Consider the following 20,172-nt stretch of genomic DNA (forward strand, 5'->3'; position numbering starts at 1 on the left):
TACCTTGGATTTTTTTTTTTTTTTGAGCTGAAAAAAGCCTACCCTGAAAAATATTCATAAATATTTTATTAATTAATCAAATAAGATGATGTGCTAACTTACTGACTTACTGAGTTTTTTTCTTACACTGAATAGTTTTTGAAATTATTTGTTACTGAAGTACTCTCAAATCAAGGTCAGGGGAGAAAACCTCTTACCTGGCAATTTTCCATTTATTTTACTCTTGACGTACACTAGTAGTCACTCTTTCATCACTTTAGGATTCAGAGGTTTGTGCTTATTGCACAACCTCACAAATCAGCCTAGCATTCATTCCTTTGTGAAAGAAAAATACTTTCAGTCTGAATACATTGTAGCCCACAAAGAAATGAAAGACTTTTTACGCCAGTGCCATTTAGAAAAGTAATAAATCACATTCACAAGTTCACTGTTGTTCAGCACAATACAGACTCATATCTACCCATACGAACTGCATCTTGGTTAATCTGTTTTTTTTATTTTTAAAAAATTTGAATAAAAAAACCCCAGCCTTTGGAGAGGCAGACAGAAGTCTCTTATTTGCAGGTTGTTCTCTTTCGTGCATCCTAACCTAAAGGCTCTGCATGTTAGAAGTATTTTACTGTCATGTGTATACAGAAACAAAGGCCAAGAGGAAACGGCACAATGGAGGGATGTGACAGGCGCCTCGCACACTCTACGTTTCTTCCTCTCTCAGTCTGTCTATCTCACTCCGGTTGCTCTCTTTGCCTCTCTCCTCTCTTTGCCTGAGCATGCAGTCCTCTCGTTCTGACGGTCAGATATTTTGACAGGGCCATAAGGTTAGTGTCTGAGACAGACAGTGTAAGCAGTCAGCATTGTTCTGCCTGTCATAGCATCAGCACTTCTACACTCCCCTCCCATCTGTATGAGAGGAGTACTTCCTAGATGTCGTTTTTTTTTTTCAATTTTAAACATCACATTTATTTTTTTAATTTTTAAACCGATTCTGATCACCCTACTTTCAATAATTTGAAAGTAGGTCAAATCATTACATAGATATCAGGAATGTGCTGTTTATTACATGAAACAAAGTAATTAAATGAGCATAATTAAACTGACTGACTCACCCTGTAATTGGGTATCATTTATGAGGTATATTATAATCGCAGATGTTTGTCACAGAATTTTATAACCTGCATAGCTTTGATTTTACAGCCTGCATATCTTTACTGGAGTGTGTACACAATGAAATCCGTACCAGGAATATGTGCGTTGTGTGTTTTCAGCGGATATTGTGGGTTGTACTGATGGTTAGAGCACTGGATTTACCATTGTACTGAAATATGACAGAGTCCACAACAACAGGAAGTTGCTCTTCCTTAGGGCACTGGTACAAAGGGGCACCGGAACGCAATGCCTCCCTGAACCACCCCCACTGTGAGCTGCCCTGAGGTACCAGAGCCTTATTAACCTGTTATTTTTTCTGCTACACAAAATGCTATTTCTATGAAGGGTATTTTAAAGGATTAGCTCATCCAAAAATGAAAGTTCTGCCCTTATGTAATTCCAAACCAGATCACCTGTGAAACAAACCATTTACAATTTACACACACACACAAAAAGAAAATACAAAACTTAATTTTAAATTTGAACCACAAATGATCATTAACCAGTTTAATCCACAAGTCAAAAAAAAAAGAAAAAAAAAAAAAAATTCGATCTTGGCTCCCTAGTTCAAATCCCTAACTCTGTTTTGATATTTGGGCAAACTATTCCTTAAACTAAAGCTATGAACACTGGTAATTCCAGGTCAGATTTGTGAATCAACCAATTCATTCCCAAGTTTTCTTTAAAAACAATAAGTATACACTGACTACTGAAGTATATATTGAGTCAAACCCGATCAGTCCAATTCGGAAGTTGATCATTTAGAAAATACTGTAGACGAATATACTGACTAATGAGTCTTTTGGATAAAAGTCTGTGTAAAGAATGATTAAATGTGCATTCTGAGTTTATCACACCACAGAAAAATGTGTTATTAACCACCCACTCAATTATGAGTGATAAAAAATTCTCCACTTGAAAAAACAAGCAGTATTTCTCCACTGTCGGCACTGAAACCACGATCACTTGTGGGAAAGCTGTCGTCTCAACAGTCAAATCGAAGGTTTGCACTCACAGTTTGGTCAGGCATCCGGATGCACGGCCATATTGGAGATACTCAGATGTAAATAACAGCATGGATTGCACAGTCAGTGTACTACTGAAAATGTTGTTCTGCTAATTTTTTTATCTAAAACATGGAAAAAACATGTAGAAGCTGCTAAATCATATAGAGAAGGACTTAGTAAGCAGGAAAGGGCGTGATATTTTGACAAACTAAAGTTAATAGGTGGTAAAGACACGTACGAGCAGTATTAATCAAGATATTAGCCTAAAATTAATAGAACAATAGAATGTTGTCAAGAATCGCCCTGGAAATCCTGGTTCAGTTTGGCCAACCACAAACATCTTCTCGCCTCAGTCTTTTGCACTCTTCACCTTGATTTGTTATAATTTTTGGCAGTCTATAGTACTCCAAATGTTTTTCCCGGTCCAACTGATTAGTACAGCCCAAAACATGACATAAAATAAACAGCAAAATATGCCAGTTTCCATTTGGTTGCGTGGGACTGTTTATGTTCTGTGCGATTGATGATGTGTCGTGAAAACACTCTATACTGCTACAACTTGAATCGATAATCGAACTGTTTTGCACATTATCGCAACCAGGTATTGTGCATTTATGTGACAAAGGCATAGCTAGCTGGCAAACTAAACCACTTAAGCTAATGCGCTTCAGTTATTTGGTGTGTTTGACTTGAAGCAGCGCTGTGCAGACCAACTGGGGTACTGCGTGAAAGTACCATGACAGCGATTTGAAAGCGTAAGGAGCCATCAGTCTGCACAGTGTTAGGGGAGGGCCATGTTCAGTGGCTCTATTGCATCATCAAGTCATGATTTTAGCCCTGTCCAAAAAATCCTGAACACGAAAATGGTGACTAACCGTTTAGCAATACAACTCCATGATTAAGTAATACATACTTAGTAGTCCACAGACTTTGTACCATGATTCAGCAATGCATTTCTAACATTTATAATGCGTTTAGAAACAATTCTCTGAATTGACTATACACGGACATTAACTACGCAATTTACAAAATAGATGTACACACCATGATGTATATGCTAACCACAAAAAGCGAAAGCATTCCAAAAAGCTTTGGAACATGTGCTGCGGAGGCCATCAGCTGCTTGTCTTGCATGCCATGTTAATACCGTGACTATGGGTTTGGGCACATGGCCTGATGGCTCCACCAGTGTGGGGGTTTTGATTCTCTATCACTGATGTGGTATGTAATCCATTTACCCAGACCATCTGAGACCTGCGGCAGGAATTAACCACACCGTACTGCACATACTGCCTTCATTCACAGCCCAGGCAGTCAGTCACATGTCCCACCCCATATATCATCTCAGGGTGACTTTTGTAATAGCTCAACAACAGTCTGTAGAACCTGAAGTCTGTTCCAGGGTTTATATTTAACCAAGAGAGAAAAGCAAGAAATGACTAGCTGAGCCAAGGCCCGGTCTGTTATCTGACCTACTGACGAGATAAAAACCAAAGGAGAAGCATAGGAAATTCTTGGAAAAATAAATAATAATGATTTAAAGACAAAAGGCACAATTTTAAAGATCCTTACATGCTATCTTCACTCAAAGCATGAAAGGAATGCACACACATACACATATGTGTCTAGATATGCTGTAGAAAGCACCTTTGGAATGTGAGCAAGAGGGCGTATTTTACTGTAATGAAGTTGATAGGGACTCTAGAGGCATTTTGTTGTGTTCTATGCCAAACAAGTCAGACCAGATGGATTGCCCTTCTTTTATCCGTCATAAACATGTTAAATTCCTTCCTTTTTTGCTGATTTTCAAAGAAAAGGCAACTGATTGAATTCACAGAAAGGTATTCTGCATTTGCTGAGTCATTAATTTGAAACTGTTAGTTTGAAGGTTATCTACCACCTTAGGAACTGACTGAAGAACTTCTGACCTGACCTACAGTCCAAAAGAGCAGGAGAGTGAGAGGGCCGGGCTCAAAGAGAGAGAGAAAAAGAGAAACTGAGAGAACGAAAAAGCAGCATATCATTTAGGGGAGGAGTTTACATACTTCCTTCAGCAAAAGCTCTAAACTCATGCCACAAGGACATACACGCACACACACATAGACATACACACCCCTTGGCCTACAAGAGCATTACAGACTATGATGGTTAGTTTTAGTCAGTTTGAAAGGAACTTTTCGCCAACTTCACAGAGCACATACTGACAGATCTATGAGGAACGAACACACAGCCGGGAGTCAGCAGGACAGAGGTATGCTCTCTCTCTCTCTCTCTCTCTCTCTCTCTCAGAGACTAATGTGTGCGTGAGTGACTGTGTACTCAGCTGAAATTGCGGTGTTAATATATATCAAGGTTTAAGTGGAAGTAGGACAAGTGGTTGAATTACAGTATATTTACTTTTTAACTAGTTTTTGAGACTCCTGATTGGACATTATATACATAGTATACTTGTAGTCTCATTTGCTTTCTCTAACACTATACTACTTTTTATTTACTTATTTTTTCACTAGCTATAGTTTTTAAGAACTTGTTTTTCACCTAGTTTAATAGTACCAGCATGTGCTGCTTGGGCTTAGGCGACATTCTAAACTTAGAGTCTAAACCCTTTACTCAGGTTACAAATCTACCCCGTTCTTTTCACTGACATGCACACACTGAGCCAGTAACCCAGAGAGACACTGCTAACTCCACCGTCTCCTGCGCATAGGACAGTTCAGCTTCTTTGTATCATGTTCAATAGCTAAAATGCTGCCAAGATACAACAGTTTAAGCTACTTACACAACATTGGGTGTATAGTTATCACTCAGCACTGACATCTGCATACATACAGTTGAAGTCAAAAGTTTACATACACCTTGCAGAATCTGTGAAATGTTAATTATTTTACTAAAATAAGAGGGATCATACAAAATGCATGTTATTTTTTATGTAGTACTGACCTGAAAAAGACATTTCACATAAAAAGAGATTTATATATAATCCAAAAAGAAAATAATAGTTGAATTTACAAAAATGACCTTGTACCTTGTATTAAGCGCCAACTTTTGAATGGAATGAGGTTGTGTACATTTTCCTAAATATCTTACTGCCCTTTAGAAGCTACAGAAGATACTTGCATGTTCCCCAGAAGACAAAATAAGTTAAATTTACCCTAACCCTTCAAATTCCAAAAGTTTTCACCCCCCCCAGCTCTTAATGCATCGTTTTTCCTTCTGAGGCATCAATGAGTCCCTCAGTTGTCCTCAATGTGAAAAGATGGATCTCAAAATCTTACAGTCATTGTTGGAAAGGGTTCAAATACACAAACATGCTGAAAAACCAAAGAATTTGTGGGACCTGAAGGATTTTTCTGAAGAACAGCAGGCAGTTTAACTGTTCAGGAAAAACAAGGGACTCATGAACAACTATCACCAAACAAAAAAACACAGCTGTGTATCATTCAGGTAACAACAAGAATCAAGTGAATGTAAACTTTTGAATGACCCTGTCATTTTTATAAATTTATAAATTCATTGCAAAAAGGACTATCAAAAGAGCTCAGAGAGATGCTGTATGAGAGTTATGCTGACAAATGCCTCCTGGCTGTTTACAGCTGCTCAGACTCACAAGATCTCCACAGATTCAATTAGAATCTGACTGGGTTCTCTCTTTACAAAATACTAAGATGAGCAAGATTATTTTGTATAGATAAATACACTCTTTGTTAAGCCCTGAGACAGAGACAGTAGTGGTGACAGGGAAACACATTCAGTGCAGTTTAGATAATCAGGCAGTACATTAAAAACCGAGAAAGATTTATCAATAGGACTTCAGTATGCTAGACATTACGCTAAATACACATAATGCTAAAACAACGTGATGACAGAACTGTACAAGGATATACCTAAGGTTGCATGCTAAGAATCTAATTCTTAACATTCTTAACAAAAACTGAAATCAAATAGCTGTTTGTGTTGTTCAATCATTAGTTCTCAAATGGGAGACCAGTAAACTTCCAAGAAACGTAGTGAACTGGGCATAAAAACATAAAATATTGCTAAAAATGGTAATTTATAATTCATCCCCTCAACATGAGCAGATGTTGAAGATTTGCACTGCCAAATTCTGTCTTCAGAGATACTTTTTTATTCTTCCTTTAAAAAAAACTTAAAAAACAGACTAGTTGAACAGGGTAGGTAGGAAATTTAAGTCATGAAGAATGTCCTCATTTTCTCCGTACATTTTTTTGCATCTGCATAACTTTTAAACTGATCAAAAACAGCTTTGGTACATATTTATTTATTTGGTTTTATTAAATAAAAAATGCCTTGAAATCAGTATGATTAATTAGTATCAACAGCCCTTAAATTCTGTAAAAACATGAAAAAAGCTCTGCTTTACATTCACTCTATCTTCGCACTGATAGAAAGTGGCAGAAAGTAATGATGTCGAACATAAGTAGGGCTGTGCTTTTCTAAATTCCAGACATGTTAGAATAGCAAACCTGGAAATGTCAGCCCTAATATTACAACATCTAGTACAAAAGTGAAATTTAGCACCAGTAAACAAAAAGTTCCACATTTACTTGCTATGAGCAATGGCCACTGATTCACTAGGCCCTTTGTCCCTGTATACCAGCGATGTGAGAATGCTGCTGCTCTCGCTTTCCACAAGAACCCCTGGCACAAAGAGGCACTGACCAGCCCACACAAACATGCCAGCAGTGCTTCAGAGTGCTTCACTCATCTGCTGAGTGGACGCACAGAGGAAAGGGGAGAGTACGGAATAGATGGAAGTTAGAAATGAGCAGTAGAGAGAGTGCGGTTTATACAGGAGAGGAAAATGGAAAGGAAGAGAGAGAGGGAGAGGAGTGACTCCATCGATAAGTGGATCTATCGTCGCACTATTGAACCTGAATTTGAAGCCGGCTGCATACATCATGGCATGCTGCTGCTGCTACTGCTGTCCTATTCCGTGCCTCAGAAACTGCTTCTTGTTTTCAGGTTGGTCCCACCCTGGCTTTCATAGATTTTTGCCATGAGAAGAAAGAGTAACTTTCACAGGGAGACATCACAGGGTTTCTGTCAGTCATGGGTAATAGATTTACCCATGAAGGTAATGCAGGATGTGTACTTCCCTTAGGTGGCAGTTTGTGTGCCTTGTTGTTGTACGTAATGCTGGGATTGCCTATTGTGACTAATTTCGTACTGTTGTTGCTGTGTGACCTACCGATATATTGTTTTGCTGCTTGTGTGATTTTAAATCATTTACTATCAGCTGTTGACTAATGACTGTATCAATTTGACAATACATGAGGGTTTGTAATGCAAGTGTCAGGCCAATTCAATATAATTTGCATGCCGCACATACCCTCCCTTTTATTTTGATCCATTTTTAGTACGTTCTTTTATTATTTGACTTGCTGTGCATTTAGTGTCAGTTTGATTAGGCATTTACCCTAAACGCTTCAGTTTGTTATATAACTAATTTAATAACATCCCCTAAACATCACCCTCCCTTTCAATAGCGATATCACCCGCTGAGCTCGATGCCTTATGGAATGACCCTCCATACGCTTTAGCAGCCGTCAGTGAGCTCTTTTCACCCAATGACGCCATGACAGCTGGTAAGAGGATTTCTTGATAAAGCATGAATGAATATTTGAATCTATATGTTAAGAGTTTTAGAGTTTCTATTAGAAATGTATGTTGTGTTTAATAAATTAAACTAAACAACATCCTCTCTTTCAATGCACAAATCTGGGAAGGTCATACCCAGCCGGAGATGAGGAAGAAGCTATTATTTAAACCATCTGGCTGATATTTATAGAGCCATTATAATATGGCTTGCACTTCCTGTTTATGTCCGCAACCTTATGAGCTTGTAAACACAGCTCTGATATTTTTATATCTCCAAACACGCTAATTAGCACCAACTGTATCATGTTTTTAAATAACTATTGTATTCAGTGATGACCGTACATATTCAAACATGGGAAGTGCATAACTGCAAAGGGAACCTTATACTTGTCCTTTATTATTCAGTAATTGATTAGTCTTATCCCTCTTCAGTCAGTGTTGCTTTTCTGATTAATCATAAACTTAATCACAGTTATGAGGTACTACTAAAATTCACTGAACTACATACCAAATGCAGTTGCGTTCTGTAAAGCTGTGTTGACCCCAGTTTCCTTTGTTTTGCCATTGGAGATGAGGAAGCGGAGGCTGAGGCCGAGGTGGAGGCAGAAGGCATAAGCAGAGAGATTTACTGGAGGAGGAAGGAAACATTCAGCGGAAGCAGCACAGTATCTTCAGCCGGAGAACGCTTCTCTCCAGGTACCCGCACCATGGATATCTGTGTCCCATAGACCTGTGTGGAAATAATGGCCTCTTTCTTCATAATGGCCTTTAATGGCTACACTTCTCTCACAACTAATGCCAGACTACCTTAATGTGTACACTCACTCTAATGGTATGCCTTTAGTGATGTGGTCGCTCATAGTGCTGTTCCTGCAAAAAAATCATATTGGTTTGCTAAGCGTACTATCATTGTGCTGTTGGACAGCAATAAATCACACCCTATAGTACATCACTAGAGCATCCCTGTTACTGCTAATGCAATTGATTATAAATCTTGGTTTCCTTATGGCGGATACTTATCTCCATTACCTTTTGCTTTTTGGAGATGTTGTTTTGTTGTTTAGCGGGAGGCGACGATCTGGTGTAGCACCTGACGGTGCGCTTCAAGAGGCGTTGCGTACCAGACTCCGAGTAGTAGAAAGCAACAGCCAGGATGTTGTCCAGCTCTTCAAGGTCTGACCCAGAATTATTCATGCAAAACATGCACTGGCACCAGTGATGAACTTATTACTATTGATTACATAGGGTATTTTAATCTTCAGTACATTAAGTGACTGTTGATACATCCACACAGGATCTGTCTGCAAGACTGGTGTCTGTTCATGCTGAAAAAGACAGCTTTATCATCACCTTTAAGACCGTCGAAGAAATTTGGAAGTTCTCCACTTACCTGGCACTCGGTAAGTGTCAATGGAACTAACTTTCTGGCACTTCTATAGTATTATTCCTTGTGTGGTTTTAACTTAACAAGTATTGCTATTATATTCCAGGATATGTAGCAAGATGTCTTGAGAACTTTCTCTGTGACCAGTCGTTTTGGCTGGACCCTGCATTGCTAAGTGATGTGGAGATCTGTGTAACAGTGGATGAAGACCACTTAGCTACTCTTTACTTGGGACTTCTGTTACAGGAAGGTAATGAGCCTCCAGAACTTGCTGATTCTCACCTGTAACCACACACTAAATGGACAAATTGACAGAACAATCTATAGTTTTAAAGTCCACTACTGAAACACTGCTACTTAATCAATTCAGAGGTTTTTGTAATCTCAACATTTCTTTAAGTTTGTTTACATACACAATATCTTGCTTCTAAGAATTTTGTTATAGCGTAAACCACCTCACTCGTACCAAAGTCCCTCCTGGACGTTCATAACTGTAGTATTTATCATAAACAATTACTTTTAAGTATCTACTTAAGGTCACAGCTCCAAGGCAGACATAACTATCTAAAAAAAGCATCAATGTCTGGGACAAACTGTTATGGGACAAACAAACGTTTTTTCTTTGATGTATGAATGAACTTGTTTATGAATCCACTTTAAAAGAAAGAGAGGTAGAGGTCTTCCCTCAAGAAAAAAAAAATGTACAAAAGTTGCCACTGGGGCAGCAACTTTTCAAAAGGTAAAGGGAAGCCCGGGTATTAAGACTTGTATGGCTTAATATAACGCAAATTATGTCTCTTACTGAAATATACTGTAGAAAACCTCTGAAAGATTTACGTTTAAAAAAAAAATCAACATTGTTTTACACAAATTTTGGATTATGGGGGGTGCCATTATTTTGTTGATGTCAAATAGTTGCACTCGGTGAGCTACTGGAGTTACCTGGTGCTATTTTTACTTAAACACAAATTGAAATACACAAATGCCACATTTTGCGGCTTTTGGTTGTAATTTTCAGTCGAAGGGCAACAAGAGAAGCGATGTAAGTTTCACTGCTTTCCTAGCGATAAGAAGGGGAGAAACAAAATGGGAAAATGCCTGTGGACGAATAAAACATCCTAAAGAGCCACGTTTTTGTTCTCTCCACTTTAGCCCTGATGCCTTTGAGGCTTTTAGTAGACCACAGCTACTGAGAGCGCTTAAAACAAACGGCAGAGACAAGAAATGCTAGATGCCATCCTGGCATTATATCCATTGCCACCTGTAAGCTTTTTCAGTATCTGTGGTCATCGCATCAGCATTTTATTTTCTGAGTTGTGCATTCCAAGTTGTGCTGCGGTAAAAATACCAAGAGGTAGCCCAATATCTCACAGAGTGCAACCATTTCACGTCATCGAAATAGTGGCACCCCCAGTAAACAAACGATGTGGATTTTTTAAATTAACGTAAATCTTTCACTGGTTTTCAACTACATATTTCAGTAGGATACATAATTTACATTATTTTAAGCCATACAAGTCTTAAGTTCCCTTTAAAAGTACATATTAGTACTTTTGAAAGGGTACCACCCCAGTGGCGGCTTTTGTAGCTTATTTATGAGAGTGTAGAGAGGAACATGAAACAGGGATAGTTACCAAGAACATTTTCATTACTGTTTTAGGTACATTCTTTGCCAAGACTTTATATAACAGTGATTGCAAAGAGGAGGAAGAGGAGCTGACCTACAGAAGGAATGACCTGGTCATGGTTAAAGACATAGGACAAGAGGCCATGTGGGAGGGTACGCTGCTGTCCACAGGCCAACATGGTCTAGTGCCTGTGCATGATATGCAGCCTCTGCCCTATCCGTTTTACCAGTGAGTGACACTGATTTTCTAAGCTCATGTAACCATGGGAAGTTTCGTGGGAACTGAGAAGAAGGAGTTGTAACAACAGATTTGTTTGGCAGAATGACTACTTCTGTTCTACACTTACTCTCATGGAAAAACATACTGTATACTGTTTCATGGTTATCCCTGTTTTTTATAGGTGGTTTCTTAAGAAATATCCCGGAAATGCAGGAGGGATTCCAGTTACAGAAGGCCTCTTCAATCATCCTGTTGGTGAGATTCTCCTTAAGCATCTAGAAACCCATTTCTTGCTGAAATACTGTCAGCTGAGTTTGACCCAGAATATGTGTTTAATTACTAGTCCCTCATTTCTTTGCGCTTCTATTTCAGCCGTGGGGACTTGTGTAGCAGTAGTGGACCATTACCCAGTGGTTAAAGATGAGCTGCACTTATGCCAGGGAGACATAATCAAGATTGAGGGATTTCTTTTCAGTACTCTGAACATGTTCATAGGAAGACACCTCACTAGTGGAGAGATAGGATTTGTTCACAAGGCCAGCGTAAAGCCTCAGAGCATTGAGCCTCTGTAAGTAAACAGTTCAACAATTTATATTCATAGATTCAGCATGTGCTCAAATGAATGACCTTCTCTTTATTTTGTAAAAACCATTTATCTAACGTGCCTCTCAACGATACTGACATACCGACTGAAAGCAACTAGCTGGCAAACGCTATTTTATTCTGTTGACCTTTGTGAATGTGCCTCTGTCTAGCTCGGGGTGATGAGGGTGTTGGAAGGGGGGCTAGTGGAGTTATGTGATGATGTGATGAAGCTATCCGAATGAGAGTCATGTGGCTGATAATGTTGTCTTTGTTGGCTTTGCACAGCGATGGACAATTGGTCTTTCTGAGTGAGGAGGAAAGGGCGGCCCTGTCTAAACTTAACCCCTGCTTTGAGCCCTGCCAGTCTGATGTACTGGCAAATCTTTTCTCCACTGACATAAGCACTGTGTATAGATTGGGTATGAGATAAAGCATTGTTTCTCTGGGAGATCTCAAATAATGTTTAAAGGAATATAGTTCATATTCAAGAAAGAAGTTCATGGCTAAATTTGAATGTTTTTTACTCTTTCACACTGCAGATAGACTTGATGACTCTGATTTCACTTACATAAGAAATAATCCAAAGTCAGGTAAGCCTTTAAAGTTACTAAGATATTTTGCTACATTAATGCTTTTATGACTGCTGTTTTAAAACAACTTCCGACTGTATGGGATTAACAATTTACAATCACTAACTTCTTCATTTTGTGCAGTCATACCTTCCTACTCTCCGTCTCTTTCATTACATAATTTATGATGTACAATCAACAGTTCTGATATTTACTCTTTGTGTAATCTGCAGAGCAGAAATCTACAGTGGATCAAAGAAAAAGCACCATATCTGAAAAAAGTGATGCAACTCCCTACCACTCGTCCCCACGGCAATCACTCTATGCCTCTCGGAACCATCTGGACCGGGACTCTGAGGTCCTTTCTTTCAGCCTGGAGGACACCTTCAGAGAGATGGATGAATATGAGGAAGACCCTCCAAACTTCATGGATGAGGGTATCTGGGAGGCTGATGAAGCCGAAAGATGTGACCCAATTCTGACTCTTCTAAATCTGGAATATTTTCAGGACACATTTCAAACTCTTTACGATCTCTCCTACTCTTTCCTGGACACTTTCTTCCATGGCCTTCCAGAGGACGAGGTGCTTCAACATCTGGAAAACTTGCGAGAAGGAGCTAAGAAAGGCAGGATGCTCTGGGCCCACCGGCGAGCCTGCTTCCTTCTTGGCCGGCTGTGTGCCAAGAAACTGAAGTACTCGCAAGCACGAGTGTACTATGAGGAGGCTCTAAAGGTCCCTGTAAATGGTTTTGATGACAAGCCTCTTCTAATTGCCCTGTATACCAATCTCACTGCTGTTTACCTCAAACAGAAGATGATGGACAAGCTACCATTTACACTAGACAAGGCAAGTGCTCTAATTATGTGTCTACCTTGCCACACCTTCTGCTCTGTGGATGAGTTTGAGCTGCTCAAACCAATCATGCGCAAAGCCATAATTGAAAAAGACAAGTACCTAGAGGCACGGACATGCTACCTCTCTCTCTGTCTCTTTCTCCGTCTAAAGAAAATCGAGGATGCTTTACCTTTTGTAGAGAGACTTCAGTTCCTTACCATAACTCTGTCTGGGGAAGAAGGGAGGCCAATTGCCCCAGTTGATCTCAACTGGATGCTGTGCAGGCTTTATCATAAAAAGTATTTGCCCTACCTCACACTAGCTTCTTTAAGTCTAGACTCAGGGCAAGAGCATTCCTTGGATGATGCATTCCAGAAAATTGAACTCTTTATCAAGAACTCAGTCAGGCTTAATCCTCACTGGAAGGAAAGTACTTCTGTGCTTCCTGCACAGGTGGTGGTCTACCTTCAGCAGGCCTTGTCAATTGCTAGTCAAGGGGAAGACTTGCAGACTCAGAGGGACCTGTGCCTGAGCCTCGCTAGTGTTTACCAGCAGCATGGAGCTTTAGAGAAGGCCGTGCCCTTTGCCCAACAAGCAGCACAGACTGGAAGCCAAATTAACAAAGAGGAGGGCTTTGAGGCATCCATACTGCTGGCTTGGCTATTGGTGTTAACGGAGGAACCCATACAAGCTCAGAATACTCTGCAACCTATGCTTAAATGTTTGGATGAAACAGACAGTCCAACACAACGTGGTGTAGTTTACAACCTTCTAGCCCTGTGCCTCCGCAAACAGGACAGAGTCCAGGAGGCAGCAAGAAACTTTTTTTGTGCTCTCCAGATCTCCCGAGAGAATGGGAACAAGCGTAACGAAGCTCTGGCGCTGGCTAACTTGGGCTGCTTGTCTCTATCTGTAGGGGCTTCAGGCCTAGCAGAGTGTTTCCTGCTCAATTCCCTGCACCTATTCCAGTTTCTCTCAGAGAGCCCCACAGATCAGGAGCACGTCCAGGCTTTGCTTTGGCTCGGCAGGAGCTACAAGGATAGAGGAGGGAGTCAGGAAGTCAGATTATGCTTTGAGATGGGCCTCCTTATTGCTATTAGTGCCAACAATCTGCACAGTAAGTACAAGATTTGACTTTTTTGGATTGCATCATGAAAGGTTGCATCTATACCTGATAACTATAGTAGCCCCAGAAAGTATTTGGACACTTAAGCCACAATTAAAATATATAAATATATTTGCATTATATCCACCTTTTTTCCCTGTTAGAACAGGCGCAGCCATTTATAAACTTTATTGGTCAGACTTCCGGTCTCATCCGCATCCAGCTATTTTTAGCTCTACAAAACAGCTTGTTTTGCTGCTTGATATTGCAAATTGGTGTGTCTTGCCATGTTATTTTTATGTATTATCTTAATTATGAACACACTGGTTTGTAGTGCAAACAGTTTTACCCTTTACCACATGTTTTTATTCTTCTCGTTATTTCTCTATAGCAGATAATGAACTGGAAGTCTCACCCATAGGCTTATTTCCGCCTTGAAGAAAAAGGTGGATAACAAAATATCAAAATAAGTGGCATTTATTTAAGAGAAACATAGCACAAATTAATTACTGTAGTAAAATGAAGATTATAAACGTATTGTTCATATATACGAATACAAGTCTTGGACACCTCCTAGTTGGCAAATTTATGGAATATGTTTATTATTAATATGATATTTATTACTAATATGACAAACTGCACTTTACTGGTTACTCTGCTAGGGCTTGAGGGCAAACTTGCAACCATGAAAAGTGACCTGAAAACAAACTGGTTAAAAATGAATGAAAAAATGACTTAAAAGTGAAGTTTGTTTTCAGATATTTGAAATTTTATATCTAATGCAATTAAGTTCAAACATTTTTAAGTGTGACTTAAGTGTCCAAAAGACAGTCTATAACTACTTTTTGTGATCACCTAAATGATTTAAACATTCTGTATCTCACAGCCCTCAGTTATGAACGAACAGAGAATTAATGTTAAGCTAATATTTAATTTATAGTGTATAATCTTCTTCCAAATGCAGGTCAAATGGTTGTGGCAAAAGTTCTAAGTCGGCATTACGCTGACTTGCTGCTGTACGGACAGTGTATTGTTTACTATGAGCACTGCGTGGGGCTGTGCAGAACGCTAAAGAATAAACAGCTGGAAGGAGAGTACCTGGAACTTCTCAGCAGCCTCTATCTCTCACTCAACACTGAGAAGTAAGAGCTAGTCTAAACACAAAAAAAAAAAAAAGCATTATTAGCAATACTTTGACACATGATCCAGTGAATCAGCGAATTCAAAAATAAATTATTTATGAAAAAACCTTGCAGGTCATCAAGGAAGTCTCTTGATTATTCAAAGCAAAGCTTAAGGATCTCCATAGACCTGGGAAAAAGACAGGAAGAGTCTGAGACGTGGCTTCAAGTGGGCCGTATCTACTATCTGATCCATGAAGATGAACTGGCTGACATGTACCTACAGGTAAGACAAAGGACCAGGGTATTGCAAAAGGAGTTAATTATTGATTAGTGTTATCATTTTTTGCATAACCATTTGGAAAAGTATGCCACCAATTCTGGGACAGGTCTAATCTTAATATTTTTAGCTCATTATTACTATATTGTATACATGTTTTTATCACCTGTTATAATTGTAACTTCTTTTTCCATAAACAACTGTTTACAGGCAGCAGTAAAAACAGCCCTGAAGATGAATGATCCATGCTTTGCTATGAGCATTTATGAGGAAGCAGGAGATGTGTTCTTCAAAGGACACAGAAACCAACTGGCTGCCTTACCTTTTTACAGGGTAAGCCTCACCTTGGGTTCACAATAGATGTTACCAAGACAGTTCGATAACAGTTAAGAAATGTAGTGAGTGAAATTAATCTAACTGCTGTGTTTTTCATAAAAAAGGATGGAAGCCTGCCATTTGCACGCAGCATTAAGGATGTGCACTCAGAGTTTAGGCTGTTGAGCAAAATCACAGAGCTCCTGATGAAGCAGAAGCAGTACGAAGAGGCACTGCAGTATGCAACACTCGCAGTGCAGGTCAGCGCCACAACGGGTAAGACCTTTATATATATATATATTAACACCTTCATTTAAAATCTATAATCTTAAAAATTTAAAGCCAATAATGTGCTGTTTAGCAAATTTTGGCTATAGACCCTGTAAAATTAATAATGATAATAACAGAAAGCCTGTTTGACTGCACCTTTTGCTTGGACGTCTTAACCTATGTGGCCCCCTGCTGGAGACACATGTCCTTTACAGCATACAACATTTGAAAAATACATCATTATACTTGCAATTCAAGATAAAATCTGAACAGACCCAGTTTAATTTGGTTAAACACATGTTCCTGGTCAAACTGTACCTGCGTCACCATTGCATGTTGTACTTTAAAAATTATTTTTACTTTCACTTTGATGTCACCCTGACAGTGCTGTTTATTTAGGCATTTTTATAAGCTATCGTAATGTAATGCTGGTTAGTACTGCACTCAATCTGGATGATACATTAAGTGTAATCTTAACAGTGACTGCCAAGACAAGCTGTTTTACAGAATGGGAATATGTGTATGACCTTCAATTCATAACATTTACAGAATAAGTAAATAAACCTCAAGCAGACTAAACAGTATGTCAGCTTCTGATGTGGCAACCGGGCCACGTTAAACTCTACCCTTTATAATAAGTGTTTAATGTAAAGTGCTCTAATGATTTGCATAACTTGATTTTTTCCACTGCAGTTTGCTCTCTGACATTTTTTTTTTTAAATTACACGACCAATCTAAATTTTTTGAACAGTAAGATTTGTAATGTTTTTAAAAGAATTCTCTTCTGCTCACCAAGCCTGCATTTATTTGGTCCCAAACACAGCAAAAGCAGTCAATTTTTTTTTTTTTACGTATTTTTATTATGTAAAATAACCACTTTCTATTTAAATATATTTTAAAATGTAATTTATTTTAGTGATTTTGAAGCTGAATTTTTAGCATCATTACTCCAGTCCTCAATATCACATTATCCTTCAGAAATCATTCTAATATGCTGATTTGCTGCTCAAGAAACATCTTTTATTATTATTAGTAGTAGTAGTAGTAGTATTTATTATTATTATTTAAAACAGCTAAGTGCATTTTGTCAGGATTCTTTGATGAATGGAAAGATCCACTGATTAGCATTTATCTGAAATAAAAAGCTTTTGTAACATTATACACTATACCATTCAAAAGTTTGGAGTCAGTATAATTTCTTGGAGAAACAAATGATAGAAATTAATTGCTTAACAAGGATGCTTTAAATTGACCAAAAGTAATGATAAAAAAAACGTATATTGTTATAAAAGATTTCTATTTTAGATAATGCTTTTCTTCTGAACTTTCTATTCATCAAAGAAACCTAAAAAAAAATATTACTAAGCTGTTTTTAACATAATAATAATAAATGTTTTGTTTTGTTTTTTTGAGCAGCAAATCAGAATATTAGAATGATTTCTGAAGGATTGCGTGACTGGAATAATGATGCTAAAAATTCAGGTTTGAAATCACAGGAATAAATTACATTTTTAAATCTATTCAAATAGTGAACAGTTATGTTAAATAGTAAAAATATTTCAAAATTTTACTGCTTTTGCTGTACTTTGAATCAAGTAAATGCAGGCTTAGTGAGCAGAAGAAGCTTCTTTAAAAACATTAAAAAGCTTACTGTTCAAAAACTTTTGACTGGTAGTGTATGTCATATCACAAATCATTTTGTGTTAATGATGGTTAACTAAAACTGGGGTTAAATTATTTTTGACAAAACAGTAAAAGCGACAACCTGATAAAGTTATCTCATTTTAATATTACGGGCCATGTATTTCTTACAGGTGTTCCTCTCAATGAGAGAGTGTCCTTCCATCGTCTTGCTTCAGTGTACTTCTCTCTAGGGAAGTATGAGATGGCTGAGAACTACTACCTGAAGTCTCTTTCACTCTGCCCCACTGCAATTGAACATGCCACTGAAGTTCGGTACTATGTTAAAGTGTACTGCAGACTGGCTGATCTGACCCTATACAGATTAAAGGTGAGCCTTTCATCATTTTTCATTTTGGAGTCTATCCTAGACTAAATATTTTGAATGTAAGAGTACAGAACACAAAATCATGCTCTCACCTGCAAACATATAAACACAAATTGTGTGAAATTATAAGTGAAAGAGGCCAAAAGTGTCTATAAAACAAAGTTTACCTTTACATTCAGAGTATGAATGTTTATAACTTTTTTTCCATCTTAGGATGCATTTGACGCCATGGGCTACTTCCATTTAGCCCTGGCGGCAGCCATGGAGGACAAAGAAAGCCTAAGCACACTGTACATAATCTACATGAAGCTTGCAGAGATCCATGCCAACTACATACCTGATGCTGAACTGAGTAAAAGCTACATGGAAAGAGCACAGAGTTTGAAGAAGGAACTGGCAGGATACACAGACTCTAGCGACACAGAAGAAACACATCAGGACTCAGCTGAGGCAGAATCTGACACTCACACCAAAGCTGGTCAGTCAGACTCCAGCAGTGGCACTAGCACTCTTACAGAGTCCAGCATGACCAACACCAGCCTTACAATCAATGCCCAGGGAGAGTCAGAGAACATACTCCCTAACACAAGCCACAAAGATGACACGGACACTAACGTACCAGAGGAAACAGATGTAGGCCCTCCTGATCAAACCAATCCACTAGCTGAGACTAGCTGTGCCGATAATACAAGCCTCACTAGTCAAAGCAGTTTAAAGGAAGGCTTGACTATCATGTTGTGAATCAAACACGATTCTATCATTCTGGAAAAATGTATTTCTTTTAATGAAGAACTGCGATAAGACACTTTTTTCCTTTCTTTTTTTAATCGAATGTTTAAAATTCTATAATATATTTTCTATTAGTGCTTCAAAAGTGAATTTGAACGATTTTGCATAATTGTAAATGAATTTGTATATCTGTAAATATGAGTGTTTTTTATCTGTTTACCCTCCCTGAGGGTTCTTAAAATGTTTACTTAATTAAAACTTAAGAAATTGTGTTAACGTCCCCATGGGCAAAATATTGATTCTACAGCATGTGCATGTTCACAAAAAACTGTGTAATTTTAATATAGCTTTCTTAACTAGAACTGGCTAAATGCCCGATTATCAGTTAGGCCTACAGTAGGCCTATGTATGTATGTACTGCAAGTGTGAAGTCAGAAGTTACTTGGAACTTCAGATGAACATCTTAAACGTCACAACTAACCATTAAACATTATCTTAACTTTAACCACAAACGGCTACCCTAGATAGTACAGTCAATCATTGCCACCGCACTAACCACTTATAAATATGCTTAAAGTGCACATAAAAGAGTTTTCATAAACAACACATGAGTCAGAAATCTGTTTACTGTATGCTACTGTATGCTTATCTTTCGCCTCTTTCGGTTGCGCCTTCTTAAACTCCCGAAACTCAGCTCTAGCGTCTACTCAAAATAGAAACGTAGTGTTGTACTAATATTATCCTCCACTAGAGGGAGATATTGGCTATGGTGGTTCAATTTACTTCTGAACAACATATTCCTCCGTGATAGGGTGAGAAAAAGCTGGATGTGCCAAGCCGTTGATTAAAGTAGCATCCTTCATAATTATATTTTAATATGACGTAGTTTTTAAATACTTCCTCTGGATAAATGAACATCATTCTCTTTCCCTTTTACAAATTACTGTAGTTATTTTTACTAGGCTACTGTAAGCCCATAATAAATTCATATAATAGGCCTACACTATTTTTCAAACCATGGAAATTTCTGTTTTTATTTATTTACTTTGTTAAGGACAAGTATGATTAATTACTTTTCTTCTGAACGCGGAAGTTCAACAAGATTCATGCCGGAAACCTCCTGCACAGTGAGTGTTTTAATTAATTATATTGCCAAGCTGGGCACTGCTGGTGTGCCAACAGTCTCTCTCTCTCTTTCTCTGTGTGTGTGTGTCTATCAATAATAATAAAAAAGAAAGTAGGCAAAGTGCCTGCATTTAAAGGCACTACAGCAGCTCTCAGTTGCAAAGTTGCAGTGCTGTGGCTTTGTTGTTGTCAACAAGGGATATCACATGCCCTCTTACAATGCTGTG

At 38.3% G+C, this 20,172-nt stretch overlaps 1 protein-coding gene across 4 annotated transcripts; it reads left to right on the plus strand.

Moving 5' to 3' along the window:
* Positions 1-4,219: 4,219 nt before the first annotated feature.
* Positions 4,220-19,092, plus strand: sh3tc2 (SH3 domain and tetratricopeptide repeats 2). 4 transcript variants are annotated; one of them, XM_051127889.1, is made up of 19 exons: positions 4,258-4,404; positions 7,137-7,248; positions 7,661-7,759; positions 8,343-8,468; positions 8,818-8,945; positions 9,067-9,172; positions 9,263-9,406; positions 10,817-11,012; positions 11,185-11,258; positions 11,376-11,571; positions 11,874-12,007; positions 12,128-12,178; positions 12,391-14,109; positions 15,062-15,239; positions 15,354-15,504; positions 15,709-15,831; positions 15,939-16,089; positions 17,898-18,094; positions 18,305-19,092. In XM_051127889.1, the coding sequence occupies exons 2-19, from the start codon at positions 7,224-7,226 to the stop codon at positions 18,830-18,832; spliced, it is 4,326 nt and encodes a 1,441-aa protein (XP_050983846.1). In that variant the 5' UTR covers positions 4,258-4,404; positions 7,137-7,223; the 3' UTR covers positions 18,833-19,092. The 4 variants fall into 4 exon arrangements, with proteins under 4 accessions (XP_050983845.1, XP_050983846.1, XP_050983844.1 ...); XM_051127888.1 differs by lacking the exon at positions 7,137-7,248 and having other exon boundaries at positions 4,220-4,404; XM_051127887.1 differs by lacking the exons at positions 4,258-4,404; positions 7,137-7,248 and adding an exon at positions 4,420-7,136.
* The last annotated feature ends 1,080 nt before the right edge of the window (positions 19,093-20,172 follow it).

Source organism: Labeo rohita, chromosome 14, assembly GCF_022985175.1.
Source record: "Labeo rohita strain BAU-BD-2019 chromosome 14, IGBB_LRoh.1.0, whole genome shotgun sequence".
NCBI classification, from domain to species: Eukaryota; Metazoa; Chordata; class Actinopteri; order Cypriniformes; family Cyprinidae; genus Labeo; species Labeo rohita.